The following is a 25,636-nucleotide window of genomic DNA, read 5'->3' as shown; positions in this document are numbered from 1 at the left end:
AAATTAGCCCCTTAACTTTTGTTAGCTATTTTTAAATAGCTTTCCTTTAATTGCAATTCAGGTCCCTCATCTTTATATAAATTTTAATTACCCATCTCGACAAACCGTTTAAGTCGGTTGTAATTCAACAAAAGCGCGAGATTTGCGAAAGGTGGGGTTGGGAGATGCCACCCGTTTAATTTAAGTTTTTTTTCTTCCAATTTTTAGTTGTTTTTTATTTTGCTATGTAATTTATTTTTTAATTTTAATGAAATTTATAATTTAGTGTTTTATTGTTAATTTCTAATTTAAAAAATAAAAAAAAAGTTGTGAGTGATGGAATTCCATCACTAGTGATGACCACCGCCACTAAAAAAGGCTTGTGAGTGATAGAATAGTGGTTGATGACATGGCGGAACTTGATTGGATGTTTGTGAGTGATGGAATTCTATCACTAGTTACCCCGACTCCACTAAGACTAAGCGGTATGGGGGCCGGCTTAGGCCCGGCGAGGCCCGGCGCCGGTCCCCCACACCGCCCCCCTCATCCCGTCCCGGCTAGACCGGCTCCCCACAGACGATGTCGACGGGCCATTTCAAACATATATAGCCGTTACAAAACAGCTAGAATTATTAAAAAAAACATTTTTCACTTTAAATATATACCCATTCTTCTTCCATTTTTTATACCATTTCCTCTATATTTCACCCATTCTTCTCCCATTCTCATCCATTTTTATAAAAAAACACTCCCATTTTTATACCAATCTTTTATAAAAAAATATCTTTTCATCCACAATAGCATCTAATTCTTGGTGGTCCTCGTCTTCTTCTTCGGACGAAGAGGAGATATTTTTCGCAAACGCTGCAGTAAAGGCGGCGCAGATTGTTTTGGAGGAGGAAGAGGAAGATAGCTCGTCTAAAAACGTTATTACCAGACGAATACGGATTAACAGAGACCGCGAAGGTTTGTCATTAATAAATTTTATATATTTATATATTTCCTCGTATTTATATATTTTTTACGACAGGAGCGCACGAGAAATTGGTGAACGATTATTTTTCGGATGCACCCTTTTACAATGCCGGCATTTTCAAACGAAGGTTCCGAATGAGCCGCCGGTTATTCACACGGATTGCTGATGATTTGGCGAGGCTAGACCCGTTTTTCACGCAACGACCCGATGCTCAAAATTATGAAGGGTTCACCACGTTACAAAAGTGTACTGCGGCCATTCGCCAACTGGCGTACGGGACAGTGGCCGACGCTTTGGACGAGTACTTAAAGATGTCGGCAAGAACTTCGCGGGAATGTTTGTATCGGTTTTGCCATAATGTGGTGAAACTGTATAGCAAACAATATTTGCGGAAACCAAACGCGTATGATGTTCAACAGTTGTACCAAGCTCATGAAGCAAGGCACAGGTTTCCGGGAATGCTTGGTAGCATTGATTGTATGCATTGGGCGTGGCATAACTGCCCGACTGCGTGGCGAGGCCAATACACGCGAGGTGATCACGGCCATCCAACCTTAATACCTGAGGTCGTGGCGTCACAAGATTTGTGGATCTGGCATTCTTTCTTTGGGCTCCCTGGTTCACTCAACGACCTCAACGTGCTATACCAATCGACGATCTTTAACGATGTCGTTAATGGAATCGGTCCGGACACCCGTTTTACAGTTTCAGGGGTTGAGTATAGACACGGGTATTATCTTGCTGACGGAATATATCCGTCTTAGTCTACAATTGTCAAGACTATTTCATTTCCCGAGGACGAAAAAAGGAAAAAATTCGCCAAGCGTCAAGAAGCTGCAAGAAAAGACATCGAACGTGCTTTTGGTGTTTTACAAAAAAAAATGGGCCATCCTTGAACAACCGGCACGTGCGTTCACACCGAAGAGGTTGCGCCTTTGTATGTACGCTTGCATTTTGCTCCATAACATGATTATTGAAGACGAAGGTCGGGCGATTTGTGAGTATGATGAGAATGCATCTTACGGGAATACTGTCCCTGTAGATCCGACGCAACAGGATTTAAACTCGTTCGCGCTAACCAACGACTACACGCATGCAAACCTTCAACAGGATTTGGTAGAACATATATGGAACAACGTAAACGTCGGGGACGGTGACGGAGACGAAGACGAGTAGTGTAATTTTTTATTTTTAGGAAATGTAATTTTTTTTTCGGAAATGTTTTTTTTATTTTTATTTTTAGGAAATGTAATTTTTTTATGTTATGAAATGAATTTATTTATGTTGTTTTATGTTGTATTTTTTAGTTTTTATAAAGTTTTTATAAAGTTTTTATTAAGTTAATAAAAAAACTTAGAAAATTATAAAATATTAAGGTGGGGTAGCCCCATCCTCCACCCACTCAAAAGTGAAGAAGACCCATCCCCCATAAGCCGGTGATGTGACGTCTACGTAACGGCCCATCCTCATAGGGATGGGCCTCACCATACCCTCTATTCTAAGAGAGTTATGTAACCACTTAATCCACCCCTCCTGTTATATCATGCTTACGATATAATAGATGTTTAATTTCTAGTTGTATATTAAACATGCTCCCCTCTGTTTCACCTTTTTTTCTAGCTACAATGACTCTTATGTCTCTCACCATTAATTCAAATAAACATATACTGCTTTTATAAATGTTTATTTTTTTTTAATATACATGTATATGTATATCTGGTAACCGCTTAACATTCCTTAAAATGAGTCTCAGTTTTATTTTGAATCGTTTCAACTCTTATATTGAGAGAGGAGGAAGGTTAACGTACAATATTCCTTAATGTGCGATACGTATGATATTAAATCATTCATGTTATAAAAATCAAACTCTAATCACGCATGAACACAACACATAATCATGCATGAACATAATCACGCATGTACAAAATCTGAAATCACACATGTTATAAAAATAATTACGTACGTTATAATATTCTATCGTACACATCATATGTTAAGAAATATTGTATTTTACACTTTTACATTGAGAGACAAACTACTCTAATATATGATCTTAAGAAATATTATATTTTACACTTTTACATTAAGAGACAAACTACTCTAATATTTTGTTTAAGTTATGCACCTATATATAACTATACTTTTATTTTTATTTTTATGAAAATAGTTTGAATAATACAAAAAATATATCTAGTGTTTAGAGATGTACGTTTAATATAACCTAGTGTTTGTTTGAAAAATACAAGAAAAGTACTTCTATTTTGATATATTCGAGGCCACCAATAAACCAAGCTGTTTTGTTCTTGTTTTATATAACTAATGCTTTGTAATCATCCCAAAAAGAAATGATTTATAAATTTCACAAATATCCATAACTTGTTTTTTTTTCACAAATATCCATAACTTGTTATATCACATATAGATTCTGTAATAAATATTTAAAAAAAAATAATAAGGGGGCACGGTACGATACCGGTGACCCCTTCGGGGATATGGTTTCACCGCTCGGTGATTGATAGCTGGCAATATTTCGGTGAGTGGGGACTTGCTGATTCAGTGTATGTCACCGATGATTTGGTGAAGAAGAGGAGAGGTGGGAGAGAGAGGGTGAATGGTGGGTCCCAACCCCTCTCAACCAATCATATTTTTTTTTAAATTTTTTTACCACTCTCCAGGTGTTTAAATCGCTGCCAGCGATTGAGTGCAAAATGGAGAGTGGAATGGGGACTTGACATGACATGATATTATTGGCTAGACGGTAACCCAAACACCCTAAAGTGATTGAATGATACCCTCCACCTTAAACACCACCCTCATATACTAGTTAAATTGTTATCCGTATTATATATAACTAGTATTAAAGCCCGCGCGCGTTGCGCTGCGGGTGCGGCATGCTAAACTGGAGCGTTCTATAAGCCTTGTTAGGTATAAAATAATAAAGATGATTAAAAAGTCGCAACAAATTGAGTAATTCTTATTTAGTTTCACCTAAATAAACCAATGATACTCAATGATATTTCGAGGCTTCCTTTGAACATGTACACTATACACTTCACTGAGACCAAGTGAACATCAAGTGCTCTTTACAAACCAAGCTACATCTATAATTGGAAGTCAGTGAACCATTTAGCAGCCTCGCCTCCCTCGTCCAGTGCCAAGACAGAACACTTCTAGACCAACACTCCATCAAACCACAAACCTGGTTTTGCCAACTAAACAGTAGCAACAATAGAGCATATAGTTAGTGTATTCTTCATAATAGTGATAATTTGGATATATGCAAAAAATAAAAGTTTAGTAAGCACTTTAAAAGTGACTAATCCTAAGTTATGTAATAGGCATTTAAGTATATGAGATTGTAGTTGGCATATACGCAAATAATATATCGACCAAATTTTAAATGCCATAGTTAAAAAATATCATTAGAACTTACATGGAAGAATGTTTGCGCTCTCACCACTTATATATGGCCTAAGTTGCTCTTGTTATTTCCATGTACACATGCTAACAAACTTTGAGAGATCATCATCTCAACAGTTATGCTTTCATCTCAACAGTTTCGCTTAAAAAGGGTCCAGAAGAAGGGGTATTGCAGCGTAAATCGACTTAAGAAAAGGAAAAGAAAAAAGTTGTTTAAACTTCAGGGGTGTTAAATACAATATTCTACCAATTTCCCTTATTGTGTTATTTTATGTAATATGATTATTAGCTTGGGGTAAACTAAAATGAAGATAAATGACTAACCAAAAACCAAATCTTAGTAATGGATTTCAAAAAGACCAAAGAAAGAACCCACCTCAAAAATTGGATCTTTGGTTCTTGATTCCTGTGACCAACTCTCATCTCATCTCCCTTTCAATAATCTGCACGCAAAATTTTTTAAAAATTATTAAAATTAGGAAAATAAAAATTTATTATCACTCTCATTTAAAGTTTGGTTGACATACCATCATGTTTCTTTGCTGCATTTTTAGCAAATAATACAAATATTACTAAAAATCCAACTCTTGCTGCCCCTCCCAAGATAATTGCCACTGTCTTCCCTGTATTTGAATCTGTTCCTACAAACCCACATCAAGAAATTACACAAATTTATAATATAATGGTTTTTATAGCAATTTAGAATATAAAATATCATTTTTTCACTTGGGTAATTATTTAATGAGCCATTGAGATCTTACTATACAAATATAGCAATTCTGGATATATTTTTTTAACCACTTTTTTATTTTACCTTGAAAATTTAGCTTATTGGTATTTTTTTTTTAAAATCGGCCGGTTTTAACCCCGAACCTATTTTTATCAACCTGTTTTGACCCAAATCAAAATTGACTTGTTTTAAGTCGGCCCATTCTGACTCATTACCTGACCCGACCAGACCCGTTCTGAGCTGAGCTGTCACCCAACCCACCCGTTTTCTGGGCCTAATCAAAATCAGTTGTTTGAACAAAACCCATTTGACCCAACTTATTTTGAGCATAGCCCATTTTGACCCAAACCAAATTGAATTTGCTTTAAGTTGAGCCGTTCTAACTCATTACCTAACCGGCCTATTTTGAGCATTACGTGTTTTAACCAAAACTAAACTGAACTTGTTTTAAGTCGGCCCGTTCTGCCCGTTACACGACCCGCCTATTTTTTCCGGGCCTACTTAAAATCAGCTATTTGAACAAATGAAGATGGGCCTACTTCATCAGCCATACCTTACCTGATGAAGAAGAAGATGGTGAATAATACGAAGAATCTGACGAAGAAGAATACGAAGAATCTGATGAAGATGAAACCGAAGAAGATGATGATTTCTTAGGGTTAGGTATCCCATTAGGATAACAACTATAACTCACAAAACACCTATGCAAATATATCTGCCCAGAAGTTGAACCCCCACACTCCACTTCTAAAAGTGTGTATCGATTGTATTTCTGAATGAAAGAAAACAATTACAATGATCCCTTTATATAGGGATTAACCCTAGCACTAAATATGGCAACACAAATCAATACATAAATATAATACAATCACTAATATATGGTAACCAAAATCTTGGGCACAAATCTCGGCTAATACTCCCCCGCAGTTTGAGCGATCCTTGGGAAAACGGTCAAACTGGATCTAAAGGATTGAAAAAGTTGCCGAGACAATCCTTTTGTAAAAATATCCGCGTATTGATACGGAGCAGGAACATGGGAGACTCGTACGTGTCCTAAGCGGACCTTTTCGCGGACAAAATGGATATCGATTTCGATGTGTTTCATACGCTGATGCTGCACAGGATTATCAGACAAGTACACCGCGGAAACATTATCACAAAAAATGACCGAAGCCCGTATGAGAGGGACATGTAGCTCAAGAAGTAAGTTGCGTAACCAAGTGACCTCAGCAACTGCATTCGCAACCCCGCGGTATTCAGCCTTCGCGCTAGAACGTGAAACTGTAGGTTGACGCTTAGAGGACCAAGAAAGCAAATTATTCCTAAGAAACACACAATAGCCACTCGTAGATCGACGGGAATCTGGGCACCCGCCCCAGTCAGCATCAGAGTAGGCAACCAAGGAGTGTGTAGTGGATTTTATCATGCGAATGCTAAAGTCCAAAGTCCCCTGGATGTAACGAAGAATCCGCTTCATGAAAGCATAATAGGGATCATGAGGCTCATGCATAAATAAACAGACCTGTTGCACTGCATAAGATATGTCTGGATGGGTAAAAGTGAGGTACTGAAGGGCACCTGCGAGACTGCGGTAAAGAGTGGGATCATGAAACAGAGGACCATCCGTAGCACTTAATTTAGAAGAGAGATCAACCGGAGTGGCACAAGGCTTACAAGATGTCATGTTGGCCCGAGAGAGAATGTCCTTGGCATACTGTGTCTGATCCAAAAATAAGCCATTCGAGTGGCGTGTGACCCTAATGCCCAAGAAGTGATGTAATTGACCCAGGTCAGACATAGCAAACTCGCGTGAGAGTGTCTTTATGATGTGGTGTAGTAACGTGTCAGAGGATGCGGTGAGGACAATATCATCAACGTATAACAAAAGATACGCAATATCATGGCCGCTACTGTATATGAAAAGAGAGTTGTCACACGCGCTACTCTTAAACCCGTGTGATAAGATATAGTTTGCAAAATGTGTGTACCAAGCACATGGTGCCTGTTTAAGCCCATATAAAGATTTCTTTAATCTGCAAACAAAACCTGGAAATCTCTGATCAACGAACCCAGGTGGCTGATGCATAAAAACAGTTTCGTTAAGGTGGCCATGTAAAAAGGCGTTCTTGACATCCAACTGATGGATGGGCCATGATTTAGAAACAGCAAGAGATAACACAGTGCGAATCGTGGCAGGTTTTACAACCGGACTAAAAGTGTCCTCACAGTCAATGCCCACGGTTTGAGATTTCCCATTAACAACTAATCTTGCTTTATACCTCTCCAGCGAGCCATCTGATTTAAACTTGTGGCGAAAGAGCCACATACATCTAATGACATGTCTATCAACCGGCCGAGGGACCAAATCCCACGTCTCATTTTCCTGTAAAGCAGTAAATTCAGCCTGCATGGCGCGCAGCCAGTTCGGGTCGGAGAAGGCCTGTTGGTAGTTTTTAGGGATAGGAGATAGGTTAGTGGTGTTAAGGGAATACAGGGGTGGCTTTAGGCTACCAGTTTTTGATCTGGTGGCCATCGGGTGAGAGGGTGGTGGGTGGGCCGATGGTTGTGAGACAACCGTGGGCTGCTAGGATGGTGGGGTAGAGGTCGTTGGGGCAAAGGTAGTGGGGGGCTGTGGTGGGGTTGGTGTATTGGTAGTGGGTGTTTGGGCCGTAGGGATGGTGGTGGTTACAGGTGGTGGTTGGGTTGGTCTTGGGCGGCGTGTGTAGGTATAAGGAAAAGGTGATGTGGTAGTGGGCCGAGGGTCATTGTTTGGAGGTGACCGTGGGCTTGTGGGGCCCAAAGGACGGGAAAAGGTGAATCCGGGAGGAGGAGAGTCATCTAGGAAATTATAGGAGGTTGAGGATGTAGGAATGGTATAGGGGAAAACGGTTTCATCGAAGGTAACATGCCGGGAGATGGAAACCTTCCCGGTTGTGGGGTCAAAGCACCGGTACCCACGAAAATCTGGTGGGTAACCAAGGAATATGCACCGGACGGACCGTTGATGAAGTTTGTGAGGTTGGGTCGCGGACGTGTTCGGACAGCAGGCGCATCCGAACACCCTAAGGTGGTCATATGTAGGGTGGCGGAGGTAGAGGGCATAGGTGGGAGTGTAAAAGTTAAGTCGTTTGGTTGGAAGAATATTATGGAGATAGGCTGCGGTGTGAAGAGCTTCGACCCAAAAACTGGGAGGTAGGTGGGAATGGATAAGGAGAGCGTGAATGATGTCGTTTAGACGACGGATCATACGCTCGGCACGGCCGTTTTGGGAAGAGGTTTGAGGACAGGAGAAACGAAACAACAGACCGTGTTGGTTGGCAAAGGTTTTAAAGACGTTGTCAAATTCACCGCCAAGGTCACATTGGAAGGTTTTGATTTGTCTGTTAAATTGGGTGGCAATTAGGCGGTGAAACTTAACAAAATGTAGAAAAAGTTTCAGATTTAAATTTTAATTTTAATGGGTACACCCAGATAAAGTGTGAAAAATTGTCAATCAAAACCATATAGTATTTATAACCGGATTGGCTTAACACAGGGGAAGTCCAAAGATCACAATGAATTATATCAAAAGGGGAAAAAGTAAAAGAATTTGATGCATAAAACGGTAAACGTTTGCTATTAGAAAGCTGACAAGAGTGACAAATATTAGATAATTTGGTCTTATTACAAGAAAAATAAAAAGGAAAATGACGACTAAGGACATCCAAGACTTGAGCGCCGGGGTGGCCCAAACGATCATGCCATGGAAGAGATGTGGAAGTAATAAAGGTAGCTTGTGGTGGCAGTTCTGGTGGTGTGACTGGATAGAGGTCCCCGGTGCTATTGTGGCGGGAAAGTAGACGCCCAGTTTGAAGGTCCTTCAAAGAAAAACCAAAGGGGTCAAATTCAATGGAAACATTGTTATCACGAGTAAATCGTCTAACAGAGATTAGCTTTTTAATAATTTGAGGGCAGTAAAGGATATTGGGTAGGATGTAGGTACGGTTGGGTAAGGTTAAATAGCCTGTTCCAGACCCTTGAACGGGCAAGGACGCGCCATTACCGACCAATATTTTACTGCAAATAGGAAAAGAGTTAGGGATTTTGATCATACCTTGTTCATCAGTGGAGTGTGAGGATGCTCCAGTATCCATGATTTTGTTCGGGTCATAGTTGAGCTGCATTGTGGAGAAAGCTGCATTCAAATATGATGGGCACAAGGGATTAAAGGCTGTGGGCTGGTTGGTAGTATAATGGGCCTGAGGTGTGAAACCGGGTGGGTAAGGGGCCAAAGGGTATTGGATTGGGCTGTAAGTAGGTTGGGTCAGATTTGGCTGTTGGGCTGGTGTGTAAAGGGCTGCTGGTGTTTGGGTTGTGGGCTGAGAATATGGGTTAGTGGTCTGAAGTGTGGGTTGGGTTGGGTTGGGTATGGGCAAGGTGGAGTGTTCCACCAAGCCCATTGTGGGTAGGAAATATTAGTAGGGGCCCAACCTGGTGACGAGGTGGTGTTTCCACGGCCAGAGCCGCGTCCACGATTTCCCCGTCCCCGGCCACGTCCTCGGCCACGAGGACGATTAGAATACGGCTGTGGTGATGGGTTGTAGATTTGAGAGCCGGTCGAAGGGTTGTAGGGTTGGGACGGCTGTTGTTGTGGGGCGGTGGCAACATGGACAAATGGGTGGTCGTTTGACGAGCTTCTTGTCTAATAACTTCATCCTCCAACATACTTCTAGCCAGATCCCAATCAGCATTGTTGGCATTGATAAGGGAGGCGGTCGTGTCATACTCCGCGAGCAGCCCCCGAACAAGCTGGAGCACCAACCGTTCTTCAGTAACCGGGTGGTCCACATCTTCTAATTGATTTGCAAGATCTTTAAGGCGTTCACAGTATTCATCCAGGTTCGAACAGGAAGCCAAAGTCAGATTGCAGAATTTAGTTTCAAGTGCTCCAGCCCTTGCCTTCTTATTACTGAGGTATATCTTCTCCAGTTTTAGCCAGGCCTGACGAGCAGTAGTTGTGTTATCCATGACCCGGGGCAGCAGGTTATTAGAAACAGTGCTGAGTATCCATTGAAGAACCAAAGAGTCAAGTTCTTTCCAGGACTGATACTCGGGTGCGGTTTCAATCGGTGGTGGGGTATTATCAATGTGATCAAGCACTTGATAGGCGACAGCATGAAGGCGAAATAATTTAACCCAAGAGGTATACGTGACCTTAGTACCATCAAGGGTACGTATCTTGGATTGAACGTTTGTGACAGAATATGCAGGGTGCAGGTTCTTGGCTGTTTTATCGGAAGAGGACTGGAGTTCCTCTTTTCTGCCGTCGTCTGTCATAGGTTGCTAGGTTTATGAAAAAAAGGAAAGAAAGCTGTCGAAACAGCAGAAAACAAAGAAAGGGAAGAAGGTAATCAGAACCTAGTGCTCTGATACCATAAAAGTGTGTATCGATTGTATTTCTGAATGAAAGAAAACAATTACAATGATCCCTTTATATAGGGATTAAACCTAGCACTAAATATGGCAACCAAATCTATACATAAATATAATACAATCACTAATATATGGTAACCAAAATCTTGGGCACAAATCTCGGCTAATACACTTCAGCCCTCCGCACTACACTTTTCTCACACTCCCCACAAGCATCACCCCCTAAATCCCATTGACACTGCCGCAACACATACAAAGACTCATAACTTGTAGTATAAAAGCCCCCATTCCCATTCCCAACCAAATCTTACCCAAACAGTCAATGTTCCGGCCCCTTCCATGTCATCTGGCGATCACTGTTCACAAACAACACAGAATGATCTGATCAGTCGATGTTATAAAACTATAAAAGTGATAAGGCAAGGCCATTTTTATATATCCTAAAGTAGGGATGAGCATTTGTCGCCGGGTACCAGTACCGATCAATTTCGGTACCCGTACGGCGGTACCGGTACCCGGAGGGTTCCCTCTTTTTGAGACCGGTAACAGTTCGGCACAGTGCCGATAGGTCCGATACCATGCTCATCCCTAATCCAAAAGATGATCCCATTTACCATAAATCACTTCCATACCCAAAAGTTCATATTCCACTCGCCCGTATTCCTTCTGAATCCGTCAAAATTTAGCTTGGTTATGCTAGTAGCTAGAGGTAGTGATTCTGACCCTTTAATGTAAAATGTACATGCATATATAATAATTAATAAGCATACATTTTATAGCAACTCCAATTAGAAGTGGCAATTTTGACCAGTTTCTTATAAATGGGTTGATTTAAGTTATGTTTTCTTGCTGAAAGTTCAAACAGGTAAAATAGTTATGCTCCTTCTCAAACATGTACAATAAAAAATAGTAATAGCTTGAAAGGAATCATGTGAAAGTCAGATAAAGTGTATCTTATAACATATAACCTACTAAATGTTTATCTGGGCAAAAATCTTGTAAACATTAATTCATATTGTTCATAATCTCATACCCATCTAAATCCCACATTCAAGCTAATATATTTAGAATCGAACCTGAATCACATCTTGCAAAAACTCTTCATGATGCTTGAGACCATAAGGGCCGACCAGCTACCTGTTCCATCACCGGCGATTGGACCAGTGCCGCCATGATTCTAGGTCCACTACCACTGCATTTACTAAGTTTATTTTGTGAAAGAAAAAGCCAAAAGAGATGTACTCAGTTGCGATTAAGGAGCAGATTGTTGGGTTGGAACGTTAGATCTTGATGAACTTTCTCAGAAGAAGTGATTATTTCCAGATTTCTGTAGCGGATACCGACACTTACCCTGATCTCCGCAACCACCTCCCGATCTTGCACCATCATCGGCTTCAGAACCATTGTAGAAGATAACACTGATTTCTCTCTGCCACCTCTGTATAAAATTGTGGGTAAAGAAGAACCAAATTTAAAAACCTAAACCCATGGTAAAGCAAAACAGGCGAAGCAGAGGACACGTGTAAGGACACACGTCAAAACCTAAGGCTTACTTTCCCTATACAAAACATTATGCAGTAGGTACAACCAGTAATCCACAACAATGTTTTAAATTAATAATATATAAATTCTTGGGGAAGGATATATAGCCATATTATATATAATTCATGGGGAAGGCTATATAGGAAGTTCATAGTTACTCAGAAAACTTAAAGAAACTCTAAGTTCCCAATATTTTTTGATTTAAAAAAATCACACATTTAATATACATCTTTTTAAGGGTTTTAAGAAAAAAAAAATAAAACAAAACAAAAAACAAAAAAGCGTCGACCAATTTTTTTTAAATAAACAAGTTTTTGTGTAACATATGTAACAGTTATTTGTAATATATGTTACAGTCGTGTTGCGCAAAACTTGTTTATTTTTTTTAAATATTCTTTTGGCGCTTCGTTTTTTTTTTTTTTTTTTTTTTGCTCAAAACTCTTAAAAACATGTATATTAGATGTCTGTTTTTTTTTTAAATAAAAAAAATTGTTGGGAAATTAGGGTTTTCTAGGTTTTCTTAATAACTATGAGTTTTTTTTCTCAATACTTACGCTATAATGCATAATACAAAGTCATTTTAAAATTGACAAAATTTAAGAACATTTTTTTCTTTAATGCATAAGGTACTACATAAAATGAGAGTAAATTAATCTTTAAAACACTAATTACACTTTAATCCTCTCATCTTAATTACTTTAGTTCCCTAGTTACACTTTATCGCCTTATAACAAACTAACTACCTAACGATTCTTAAATGGTCATAACTTTTTTTGTAAGTTAATATATATTTTTAAATTACACCATAAAAAACCAGTATTTTATTCTTTTTAATTTGAATATAGTATTTCTAAAATTTTTTTAACAGTGTCTAATGGTGAGCAACAACTGGATCGTTAACTGAAACCGAACCCAAAACAGACGAAATCGAACCGAAATCAACCAAAACTAAATTAACTGAAAACCGATTAACTGGGCCCAAATTAACCAAAACCGGTTATTGATTTTTTTTGTATAACCAAAATTAACCAAACCGAACCAAACTTTTCATATTTTTATATATTTCTAGCTTTTATACATTCGTTTCATTAATTTCATATTTTATACCTCTATTTTATGTAGTTATACTTCCATTTCATGTATTTATACATTAATTTCATGTTTTTATATCTCATTTTAGCTCAAGTTTGATTTTGGCTATAAACCGAAATTAAACGAAGCAAACCAAAAACCGTCGAGCAACAGAATAAATCGAACTGATTAACCAAAAACCGATTTGTTAATAAAATAGACTAACCGATGACTTCGCTTTTGGTTGAGAATAATAACCGAAACCAACTGAACATTACACACCCTAACAATGTTCGTATTTCCTGCTGCATCACGCAGACGCCCTGATACTAGGTTTTTACACGCATTTTATGTCTAAAATTCATCTTTAAATAATTACCAGCTAGCTAGATGATTGCTAACTTTTTTTTCCCTTCCACTACATTCAAACATTAGGCTATATGGTATAAGTTAAACTTGGTAACAGATTGTATTGCAATTGTATTGTGTATATGTTACAGTGAGAATAACAAATAATATATAGACTAATTCTAGGGCCGGCTAGAACTAAATAATAGGGCCACATATATATCTTAATATTTACTAAAGCTATCGACTAATATTCCCCCGCAAGCTAAGGTCGGGTGACGACCTGTAGCTTGGATCTTAAGATATCAAAACGATGTACTGGTAGTGGCTTTGTAAACACATCAGCAATCTGATCGGTGGTAGATATGAATTGAACCGATAGCCTCTTTGCAGCGACCTTCTCTCTGACAAAATGAAAATCAACTTCCACATGCTTTGTGCGGGCATGAAACACAGGATTCGCTGACAAGTATGTTGCTCCAAGATTATCACACCATAGAACAGGTGTTGTGGCCATACGAACACGCAATTCTTGTAAGAGAGCTTCAAGCCATGTGAGTTCAGCAACAGTGTCTGCCAGGGCTTTATATTCGGATTCTGTTGAGGACCGAGATACAGTCTTTTGTTTCTTTGCTGACCACGAAACAAGGTTTGAACCAAGGTAGATTGCATAGCCCCCCGTGGATCGACGGTCATCAGGACATCCAGCCCAATCCGCATCAGAATAGGCATTAAGAACGGAGAATACGCATCAGTGTAGGCGTGTAGAGTCGAGCTGGAATTCTGTTTAAGTAGAAGACCATAGTCAACAGTACCCTGTAAATATCGGAGAATTCGTTTGACGGCCGACCAGTGATCTTCGGTGGGAGAATGCATGAACTGGCACACTTTGTTAACCGCATAAGCGATGTCCGGACGTGAGAGTGTGGCATATTGAAGTGCACCAACAATCTGACGATATTTGACCGGATTCTCAAACGGAGGACTGTCACCAAGAGCCAAAGTGGCACTCGTGGCCATTGGTGTAGGCACCGGGCGAGCCTGTGAGAGACCCGCTTTGTGGATGGTCTCCAAAATGTATTTCTTTTGAGATAGGAGAAGATCAGAACCGCAAGAAGCCACCTCGATCCCAAGAAAGTAGGACAGAGTACCCATGTCTTGCAGAGCAAAGGTTTTGCTCAAGCTGTGAATAATGTTATCAATGGCCTGAGGATGATTACCTGTGAGAATGATGTCATCTACATAAACCAACATGTAGAGAAGAGTACCACCAGAGGCATAGATGAACAAAGAAGGGTCAGTTTTGGACCCCTGAAAACCCAAGGAATGTAGGGCTGTAGAAAGCCTGTGAAACCAAGCTCGCGGGGCCTGCTTGAGCCCATAGAGGGACTTATGAAGAAGGCAGACATGGTCGGGCTTCTGTGGATCAGAGAAGCCAGGAGGTTGCCTCAAATAAACGGTTTCATTCAAATCCCCATGTAAAAAGGCATTTTGTATATCCAATTGTCGTAAAGGCCATCGTTGAGAGACGGCAAGGGAAAGCACAACCCTAACCGTTGTGAATTTGACAACAGGACTGAAAGTTTCATGATAGTCGATACCGGGTTGTTGATTGAACCCCTTGGCAACTAACCGAGCCTTGTATCGTGTGATAGCACCTGTTTTGTCTCGTTTGAGTCTGTAAACCCACTTACAATCAACCACGTTGGCATCCGGGACAGGTGGTACAAGAGACCAAGTTCCATTTCGAAGCAAGGCAGCATACTCCTCAGTCATGGCATTCCGCCAACGAGGATTTTTGTTGGCAATGGCAAAGGAAGTGGGCTCGATTTCAGGTGAAGTAGAGGCATGAAAAGCAGATGGATTGTATGGAACCCGCTGTTTAGGATTAGGGCGAAGGTTAGAGGGTCGAGGGCGGGGTTGTGGAGTAGGGTCTGGTTGAGCCGGTTGTGTAGGTGAAGAGGGAGGTGCTTGGGCTGATTGTTGGAGTAGGCTGGGAACAGGAGACGGGGCGGGTATGGGATGGTCCGGTGAGGTGGGTGATACCGGAGGTGTAGGTGAAGTAGGCTGAGGTGTAGGTGAAGGTGGGGGTGGGGGTGTTGGAAGATCAGTTGTAGGGGAAGGTGATGGCTGATCACTAGTCGGCGGTTCTGTGACCGGATCAATAGAGGGTGAAGGCGGGGTGGGGTAGGTGGATATATAAGGATCGGGTTGAGAAGTGGTAGGAGAATCGGGAGTGGATGGTGAGGTTTGACACGGAAAGTAGCGCTCATTGAAGCGCACATGGCGGGCAATGTAGATACGGTCAGAAGAGGGATCAAGGCACCTATAGCCATAATGTGATGGACTATAGCCAAGAAAAATACAAGGTGAGGACCGAAAGTCCATTTTGTGCTTGTTATATGGTCGGAGGTGGGGATAACATTGACACCCGAACACGCGCAAAAAAGAGAAGTCAGGTTTGCGTTTAAAGAGGTGTTCAAAAGGTGAGAGGCGATCATTGTGCCGAGAGGGCATGCGGTTAATAAGATAAACGGCGGTGTCAAATGCAAAGTGCCAAAAACGTGAGGGGACACCGGATTGAGCAAGAAGAGTGAGGCCAGTTTCAACCACATGTCGGTGTCGTCGTTCGACAAGACCATTCTGTTCACTCGTGTGTGGACACGAGAGGCGGTGTAAGATGCCAATGGAGGAAAAGAAACGAGATAGATTCCGAAATTCACCCCCCCAATCAGTTTGAACAGATTTAAGTTTGGTGTTAAATTGCCTCTCAGCTACAAGAACAAACTGTTTGAAAACTTCATATACATCAGATTTGTGTTTCAATGGAAAGAACCACATGTAACGGGAAAAATCATCAACACACAACAGAAAGTAATTGTAACCATCAGAAGAGGTAACAGGGGCAGGACCCCACACATCACAAAACAAAAGATCCAAGACATGAGTACTTTTAAAATTAGATGATGACAAATGAAGTTTGGATGATTTCCCAATGTGACAAGAATTACAAAAGGAATCAGAATGTTTATTTAAAACAGGAAGACAATAAGTAGATAGCATGGTCTTCAAAAGTTGTGGATGAGGATGACCAAGCCGTTGATGCCAGATGTTGGAGGAAGCACGAACAGCAGTGAAGGCAACTCTGGGAACTGACTGAATTTGAGGAAGACGGATGGAGTAGAGCCCATGTTCACTTGGACCCGTGAGGAGGGTAGTGCGTGTAAGCGTGTCCTTCACAGCAAAAAAAGGTAGAGTGAAATTCAAAGAAAACTTGATTATCATGGCAAAATTTTTGAACTGAAAGTAAATTTTGTTTGATTTGTGGAACATGAAGAATATTAGAAAGATTGAAAGATTTAGATGGTGAGTGAAAGGTGGTGGAACCAATGTGTAAGATGGGTAAGCCTTTACCATTACCAACATGTAGAAAATCCTCACCATAGTAGGGTTCTTGATTGTTGAAGGTAGATGTGTCCTGAGCAACATGACTATTAGAGCCGGTGTCGGGTAGCCACGTGGTGGATGTTGAAGGGCGAAAATCAGCATAGTTGGCAGATGGTTGCGATGATCTTGGTCGGATGGTAGCAGGGTCCCGGTTGGGGCATTGAGAGGGAACATGCCCTATGCCACAACGATTACAAGTTCCGTACACTGTATTTTGGTTGGATGCCCAACTGAATTGGTTGCGAGTGCCCCCAGAAGATTGATTGTTGAAAGATCCTCGTCCACGGCGCTTGTTGTTGAACCCACGACCACGAGAATTTTGGGAACGAGAAGCAAAGAACGCATGATTTGCAGGGGTATTTGGCTGTAAATTGAAACCAAGCTGAGTGGCTAATTGTTGGAGAGCCTGAAGAGCATCTGGCTGCTGTCCAGCAATAACAGAAGTTGCGGAAAGTGCCGGTTGGGGGCTGGTCACAGCCGTGAAAGCCTGAGCAGTTGGGACAGCAGGAAGAGACTTTTTGATCATGTACTCATAATCATGAACAAGTCCAAGAATCTCATTGAATTGAACCGGAGGTATACGGCCAAGAAGGGAGGGCTTCAGTCCATTGTATTCTTCACGAAGCCCGGAGATAACAACCATCACAACATCTTTAGGTTTCATTGGCTCATTGATATTGGCAAGTGCATCGGCATATTCTTGCGCCCTTGTGAGGTACGCAGATGGAGTTTCATCACCTTTCATCTCTATCTTGAGTAGTTGTGCCTTCAAAGTGTATTCTCTTGATGCAGAGTGGGGTGCGTACGCACGTTCAAGAGATAACCATAGATCTCGAGAGGTGGTACCCTGAACGTGAGAAAAGGCTGCCTCAGATATGGTTGATATAAGGATCATCCGGACGTGTGCGTCATTGTTTATCCATATCAGATAGTTTGGATTGGCAGCAGGTTCGGCCGGGGTTGTACTTTTATCAGAGGATGCAGCAGCAGCAGGAATGGTTGGCGATGGGCAGGGGATTGTACCATCGATGTAGCCGATGAGATTGTTTGTAACCAGAAACGGCTGGATCATTGTTTTCCAGAAACCGTAATTAGTAGGGGATAGGGTAAAGGCAAACTTGTGTGAGTTGTGTGATGTTTTCTCTGCTGTAGTAAAGGCTGCGATCATGGCCATGATTGTCGAAGACAGAAACAGCAGAAAGGAGACTGATCGGCAGAGAAAAAAAAAGGAAGAAGAAGGATCGGAACAAGGCTGTAGCCTGCTAGGGTTTGTGACGGCAGAGATGAAGCTCTGATACCAAGTTAAACTTGGTAACAGATTGTATTGCAATTGTATTGTGTATATGTTACAGTGAGAATAACAAATAATATATAGACTAATTCTAGGGCCGGCTAGAACTAAATAATAGGGCCACATATATATCTTAATATTTACTAAAGCTATCGACTAATAGTATAGAATGGACCTATTTGGGACTTCATTGTGTCACGTCAGTGCCACGTAGACAGAAGACTTCATTACCTCTTCCCAATAACACTCATGTAATGAAATAACGCCCCTTTATTAAAAAAAGAAATAAAAACGAAAATACCTAATTGGTTATGCACATGGGACCCATCACCTTCTTCCCGTTTTATTAGGCTGGCGAACCCATCAACGGTGCCTTGGTAATGGAGGTTGGTTGTTATGTTGCTGAGGTTGAGGGGCGCTACACCATATCACCCAACCTAAAGTATATTTAAAATCTTGATTTCAAATTGTATTTGCCTTATAACATATACCTCTAAAAATTATCCAAATATTATTATGTATACCTTTTATATAACTGGATCAGTTATCAAATTGATTGCCTTACCGGTTTACTTGGTATATAAGTTTCTAAAATCCAATTATGTCATAAATAATTTATACATAATGTGTATATATATAAAACATAAAAGATAGAACACATTTATCTTTTGAGACGTATGAAATTTTAACAAATCATGAAGTCTATAGTAAACAAAATGCTTAACATAAAGTAGTAAGTGGATCAATTAATCTCTTTTTGTAAGAAAAAACCCTGAGACAACCACTTAGTCGGGTTCACCAATTTAAATAAACTTAACCTGACCGGTTATATAACATACCCGATTCAGTTACTACGAAAACAATAATATGAATGGTCGTTACTTTTTGCTTGTATACAACTAAAATGAGTGTTTAACATATTCTTTGTAATAATTTGGCACGTTCAAAACAAATATTATATATATAATTGGTTGATCACTTTTTTTTAAACTCATCCCTCTCAACTTTCAACGTTTACAATCGCACTCCTTCAACTTTTTAAATGTTATTTAGACACTCTCGAGTTTTACATGCTTATTTTTTTGTACGTGTCGACGCATTTTTTTTTTCGAAAATGAATTATGTCAAATATAATATGTTACGTACAATTAAAAAATCACGTTAAAAAAAGAATTGCTTTATCAATTCTGGTTAGTATGGTTGAGAAATAAATTAGTTTTAAAAAATTATTATAAACTAGGAATAAGACCCGCGCGCGTTGCCGCGCTTACGTCGCAAACATCGAATAGATTAGTCCAAATGTTATGTGATGCGTTAATCATATGAAAACGCGTGCTTCGACATTTCCGATTGAACTCAATGTAACCTATATAAGCATTGTGATTGGATCAAAACATAAAGTAAATTAAATTTATACCGTACAATCATAAGATATTATATATGACCCGACTCATACATAGAAAACGTAACACATGTAACGGAAAAGTTGACACGTATAATTAAAAGAGATTAATTGGAGCTTTTGAAAAAAAAAACGGAAAAAAAAGAAACTTTGATTTGACTCCACTCGATTCGAAACAAATTTTACAAAACATTCATAAAATAAGCACGAAAACATATCATATTTGACCTGACTCGTTTCCCAAAATAGTTTACGTCAAAAGATACACCAACTTGAATTTATACCGAAACGTACATAAAAATATGTACCTAAAAATGGTTTTCTTATAGGAAAACGTATTATATTTGACCTAGCTCGTTTTCAGAAAAAGTTTACGTCAAAACGTAGAGCAAATTGAATTCATACCAACACATACATAAAAAATATTTTCTTTTAAGTAAAGGAGGTATAGGGGTAAACTCGAAACAAATTATTAATAAAAAGCTTAATAGGTTAAATGCGTTCGTCAAATCATGCCAAGTAGCACTAATGCCGCACCATTGTCAGCAACCACCAACATCAGAAAAGCTCGTAAAAATAAAATAAATAAAAAAGGAATAAATAACATCCAACGAAAAACAAACGTAAAATTGTTGAACCACGCACACCCATTGCGTCATGTTAATACAAAAGTTAGACGTAATGTAAAATGTAGAAAAGAATAACTAAGTCCATTTGGGACCTCCGCGTTGCGATAAACTTGTCAAACGGAGAAAAATAGACGCGTTGCGACGGGGCCTGTCAAACTAAAAAAAATAGACGAAAAACATTGAACCCCCATGCACGTAGCGACGTGTTAACTCGCAATAAAACGTAAAACTCGTGAAAGATAAAAGTATGAGGCACTAAAGTTGAACAGAAAAAAAGTATTTGTGTTAAATTGTAAAAGATTAAAAGTTTTAAGGTTAAAAGTAAAAAAAATTCATAAAGTTTAAAATGTAAAAGATAAAAAACTTGTAGGTTGAAATTGAAAAATTAATTTTTTTTTTTGGGAAACACCCTATGCATAGGGTATAAGCACATGAAGCAACAATATGTTGCTTATTTATAGTGTGGTAATTAGGTAAATAAAACATTGACTTTGCAACTGGATTTCTTCAAACTTTGCAGGTAAATTGGCTTCTCGATGATTCATTTGCGTATCACACTGATTATTATTTGTTTCCAGTAATCTTTGAATTCTATAGTCATTAATCTTCTGCTTACTTTTGCATTATTATTGTTAATTTATATCATGAAATTATTGCTTTTGTTTATGTGCATATAGATTAGGGTTTCTACATAGTTTATATGCCCTTTGACCAGCAAAATCACTGCATTTGACTTTTATATGCTCAAATTAGGTCCAATAAACAACTCAGGCAATAGTGATCACAAAATTAGGTCAAATTTGGAAGAATATGATATTTGCGATTAAATTTTAGAAGAATATGAAATTAGGGTTTATATGAGAAGAGAGAGGCAGTAATTGTGAATTTGGGGGAATGTAGGCAGTAGGCGTGTCGAATGTAGTTCCGGGTCAAAAGAGGTTTATATGTAAAAACAACGGAATGGATGTAGAAAGCATGAAAGGTTTACTTGATAAATATGTTTATTATTAAAAGAAATGAGAGACATGTTGTTTGTGGTTGTAAATAAAGCTTATTTGGGATAAAAACGCCTAAGAGCACTTCATGCCTTTTTAAACAACGCTCGGTTGATTTCACATGTGTTGGCTGTTTGTTTAGCTTTTAATGAGACTATTAATGATTCAGACCATAGTCACCTAATTCGCGGTTCGCTCCGGTTCGGGTTCGCAATTCGCTAGTTGGGACGAATTCGGTTCGAAAGGGGGTAGGTTCATTTCGGTACGGTCCGGTACGGTTCGGTTCGGTTCGGTGTACCATTCCGTTCCGTTCGGTATACACAAATTAAAACAAAAATTACTAATTTTATAAATCCAAATAAGTAAACATCTTGAAAAGTTTTAGGTTAAATTTAAAAAGGTAAAAATATAGAGATTTGAGGATGAAATATGTAACTTAATAAAAAAGCTTTAGGTTAATATTTATAATAACATAAACATAAAGGATGAAATATGTAAATAAAAGAGGTTTTAGGTTAAAAGAGATGAAAGAAACGCAGCCTCCAACTCCATCTCTTCCATTTTCACTATCACTAGGGTTCATCATTATCACAGGTAAGGTTTAATTTTTTCATCTTCATCACCATTCGCTGAATTGATGAACATGATGCGCTGAATTGAGCGAATTAGGTGACTATCGTACTGGCGTCGTATCCAACCCTAATACGTATTGACCCTTAAAATTCGCTATTATTGCAAACGGAATTCAGTGAATTGGTGCAGGTAATTCGCAGAATTGAATGGAATGAAACGCTGAATTCATGGAGTGAATTCACGAATTCGAACCGTATTATACGAAAACGAATTCCGTATGGTACGAAACGTACCAATACGAAATTCGCCACTTTTCTAGCGAATTAGGTGACTATGATTCAGACCTCTTATTGGTTCAGTACTTACTTAATGGTTCAGACTGTTTGTTTCGCAAGCAAGCAGATGTCTGAATGGTTCAGATATTTGCCTCTAAATGGTTAAGCATTATACTGAGTCTGAATGGTTAAGACCTCTACACTGAATTGGTCAGCCATTTGCCTCTGAACAGTTAAGCAGTATACTGGCTCTTAATGGTTCAGACCTCTTACTAGTTCAGCACTTAACCATTTAGAAGTTGCCAAACTTAATCTGTTTTATAAGTGCTTCAACCAGTTGAGAATATCAAACTGTTGCTTTTATGTTTTAACGAATTCATCGTCTAATTATATTGATCATTCTGTTATTTTTTTTTTTTTAAAAAGAAGTTGTATTTATTAAAAGTGGTTTAGAGGATTAAGATGGCTAAGTTACGTCGTTTAGACACGAAACGCTTATCAAACAGACATTTTTCATCAAGCATCTATTTCAAATAAAGCTTCTGAGTGAATTTTGATCATTCATTTGATTTATAGAAGCAAACCATTCACAGGGATTAGGATGCTTATAGGATTAAATGCTTTATATTTTGAAACTAATCCGTCACCTTCGTTTCATGTATACATTTTTCATAGAAGAACAGATGATCATATCATCATAACATGTAACAAACTGGAGGACAGTGTTCAATAATGCTGCTGGGAAGGAGTAGAGGGATAATACGGATTGTAACGTCAGAAAGATTCAGACTTGCAGGCGGGAAACGCTTCTCTACGAATAACAGACCAGCGACTAAACCGAACCAGAATGGAGAGAAGGGCGATCAGTCTTTGACTCACCGTGACTCGTATCGAGACCTGGAAAAGCTCGACTTCATGACTGCTGCCAAGATTCTCTTCACCACTCCCCCTAAACAGAAGAAATTTGGGTATGATTTTTTTTTTTTTTTTTTTGATTATATACAATTCTTGGGCAAGTTGTTACCTTGGTTTTAGAAGGTGAGGCGCGCCTCGTGCCCATAGGGTTTAATTAAATTGGTCAAAATTAGGGTTTGTAGGAGGTTGATATGTAAAATAACCAATGGGATGAAGAAATTATGAATGGTTTACTTGATAAAAAGGCTAATATGTAAAAGTGATGAGAGAGATGCAGCTTCTAGACTCTAGTGCAACATAGAGCAACGCCTCGCATACGTGAAGCTGTTGCCTCTCGCCTTGGCTTTCGGGACCTAAATGCCTCAGATCACCTCACACTTTTAAAACCAAGATCCCGGGATAGGATTTAAGTTTAGGCGTTTGCTCTACTCATAGGTCTTAGAAAGTTATGTTAATGCTCAAATCAAGGTTTAAAAGAACGGAATCGAGCCTCGACTCTCGAGGCATTTTCCCTTCGCCTCATGAGGTGTAAGCCCGAGGCATATTTAAAAAATAAATTAAAAAATAGTATATAACGTATAAAAAATAAAATAATTGACACAGAAAGTCTAAAACATCAAAAACACACATAACCCGTTGAGGTGCACGTTTTCTTACCGCCTCGGCCCTTAGAGGCGTACGTACAAACATAACCCCATGAGGCGCGCGGTGAGCCTCATACACGTTTTCTTACCGCCTCACCTCAAGGCGCAAGCCTCAACCGTTTTTTTTAAACCATGGCTCGTATATTTAGATTTATACTAATGAGTATGTTTCTGATGCTCAGGCTTGATTTTCATCTAGTACAGCTCTTCTTTGTCTGTTTGCCTTCACTCGGTATACATCTTCTCTTTAAGTTCAGAAGTATACAATCATTCATCAGCTTCCAATCTAAAGGCTTGTTTTTCCGGTATCAGCTGTCTATTTGGTTGCTCAGTATGCCCGTCATGAAATGAAGAAAATGGATGTGGTGATTTAACTTCCTTCACTCTACTCTTCCGATACAAGCACAGAACTGCATAAACACCTGTATGATGTGATACATAAGGCGGTGCATAACCGCCCCACTTTCCCTGTGCCACTAAATCTGATATGTACCGCGGTGCTTATGCAGTTCTGTTGTTAAAACTGGTTCGGTATTGAACGCCCCCCTAGTTCAACAGAGAACTGGGAGTTCCTTACATATTGCTTTAGTTGTGATACATAAGGTGGTGTTTAAGCGCCTCACTTTCTCTATGTCACGTAATCTGATATGCACTGCATAGATATGCTTATGTGGTTCTCTAGTTAAAATATTGGTTAATATTATTATACAGGAGTTGGAGAAGAGGCAAGTTGAAGAAGCAAAGAAGATGAAAGAAACTGAAGGGGAAGCGCTAACGTCTAATCGACAGTTATTGGAGGTAAAACAAAGGCTAGATAACTTGGAAAACAGCATCAAAGAAATCATGAAAGAATCCAAAACCCAAAGAAACAAAGTAACATGAAGGTGATTGAACACAACATTAGTTTAAAGTTAGTTTCATATCACAATTTACATCATGTATTTTATTTCATTCTTCACATCGGTAAGCCTTGGCTTTGAGTTACTTAATGTAAAGTAAGTTGTAAACCTTATGGTGGAGATTTTTGTAGTAACATTTGACCCAACACCATGGCTAACAGTGAGGAGCTTGTGCTTTTAATAATAAAAACCCAATGCAAACCCTTTTGCAGTAATATTTGTTACACCAAAAGTGCAAGCCATCGCATAACCAGGGGTCAGGGCCCACTGCACATCCTGACTAGCCTCAACATCTCCCATTCATTTGTCAGACAATCGCTAGCTCCTACGGTATATTTTAAAGCAAGACGATAGAGAAGTGTGGTTGAAGGAGGGATGTACAATCATATTGTTGTTCGGCACAGTGACCTGAAGGGGGAGCGACACACTTTGTTCACCCATTTTCACTAACATACTTCAAGTGATACCAACAAAGCCACTGTTCTTCGACTAAGGGGCCGGAGAGTGATCACAACTGGGAGGGATCCAACTCTGGCATACGTTGATAATGGAGTGGACGTTTTGATAATATGTTGTTTACTTCAATTTTTATGTGAAAGCTAAAGACTCCAGCTATTATATTTAGATGATAAGACGACTTTCAACCAATGTTTTTACAACCGGAACGAGTTGGCCATTCGGACCAGGCATCACGTACATCGCTGCCTCGCCGGTCTGGTTAAGGGCTCTAAATTGCTTCAGTTTTGGTTGGCATGTTTTCAGTGGCGGAGCTAGCCCAAAAATTCAGGGCATCCCAATTTAATTTTTTTGGGGGATCAGGGGTATCCTTTGTATAAAACTGGAATACTTTTTTTACACTACGAAAATGGTATGGAGATGGGGTTGAGGGATAGCCCATTTTGTTTAAATATGTGATCGACTGTGACTACGTTTTGTTTTCAGGGAAAGAGGAGGGTACCTCGTTAAATTTTATTTAGATGAAAACAATTGCAAACTAAAGAGTAGCTAAATGCCCGGGACATGAACCAAAGACAAGTTGTCACCTAAAAAAGAAATCTAAGGATTAGGCCTAATAACTGAACAACATC

The 25,636-nt window shown here is 39.4% G+C and overlaps 1 protein-coding gene and 1 long non-coding RNA gene across 4 annotated transcripts; one reads left to right on the top strand and one right to left on the bottom strand.

Annotated features, from left to right (window-relative positions):
- Window positions 1-4,693: 4,693 nt before the first annotated feature.
- On the bottom strand, window positions 4,694-5,853 carry LOC110934662. Its single transcript, XR_002588531.2, has 3 exons — window positions 5,664-5,853; window positions 4,903-5,016; window positions 4,694-4,818 (listed from the first exon to the last, which is right to left on the bottom strand). It is a non-coding gene; the product is annotated as an uncharacterized LOC110934662 (long non-coding RNA).
- A 15,871-nt stretch (window positions 5,854-21,724) lies between these two features.
- On the top strand, window positions 21,725-24,763 carry LOC110936448. Of its 3 annotated transcripts, none has more exons than XM_022178841.2 (5): window positions 21,725-21,836; window positions 22,766-23,058; window positions 23,832-23,881; window positions 23,962-24,014; window positions 24,361-24,763. In XM_022178841.2, the coding sequence occupies exons 2-5, from the start codon at window positions 22,823-22,825 to the stop codon at window positions 24,529-24,531; spliced, it is 510 nt and encodes a 169-aa protein (XP_022034533.1). In that variant the 5' UTR covers window positions 21,725-21,836; window positions 22,766-22,822; the 3' UTR covers window positions 24,532-24,763. The 3 variants fall into 3 exon arrangements, with proteins under 3 accessions (XP_022034533.1, XP_022034534.1, XP_035844798.1); XM_022178842.2 differs by lacking the exon at window positions 21,725-21,836 and adding an exon at window positions 21,856-22,004; XM_035988905.1 differs by lacking the exon at window positions 21,725-21,836 and adding an exon at window positions 22,024-22,142.
- Window positions 24,764-25,636: the final 873 nt, after the last annotated feature.

Source organism: Helianthus annuus, chromosome 4 (assembly GCF_002127325.2).
Source record: "Helianthus annuus cultivar XRQ/B chromosome 4, HanXRQr2.0-SUNRISE, whole genome shotgun sequence".
Taxonomy (NCBI): domain Eukaryota; kingdom Viridiplantae; phylum Streptophyta; class Magnoliopsida; order Asterales; family Asteraceae; genus Helianthus; species Helianthus annuus.
This window is presented reverse-complemented; position numbering and strand designations above follow the sequence as displayed.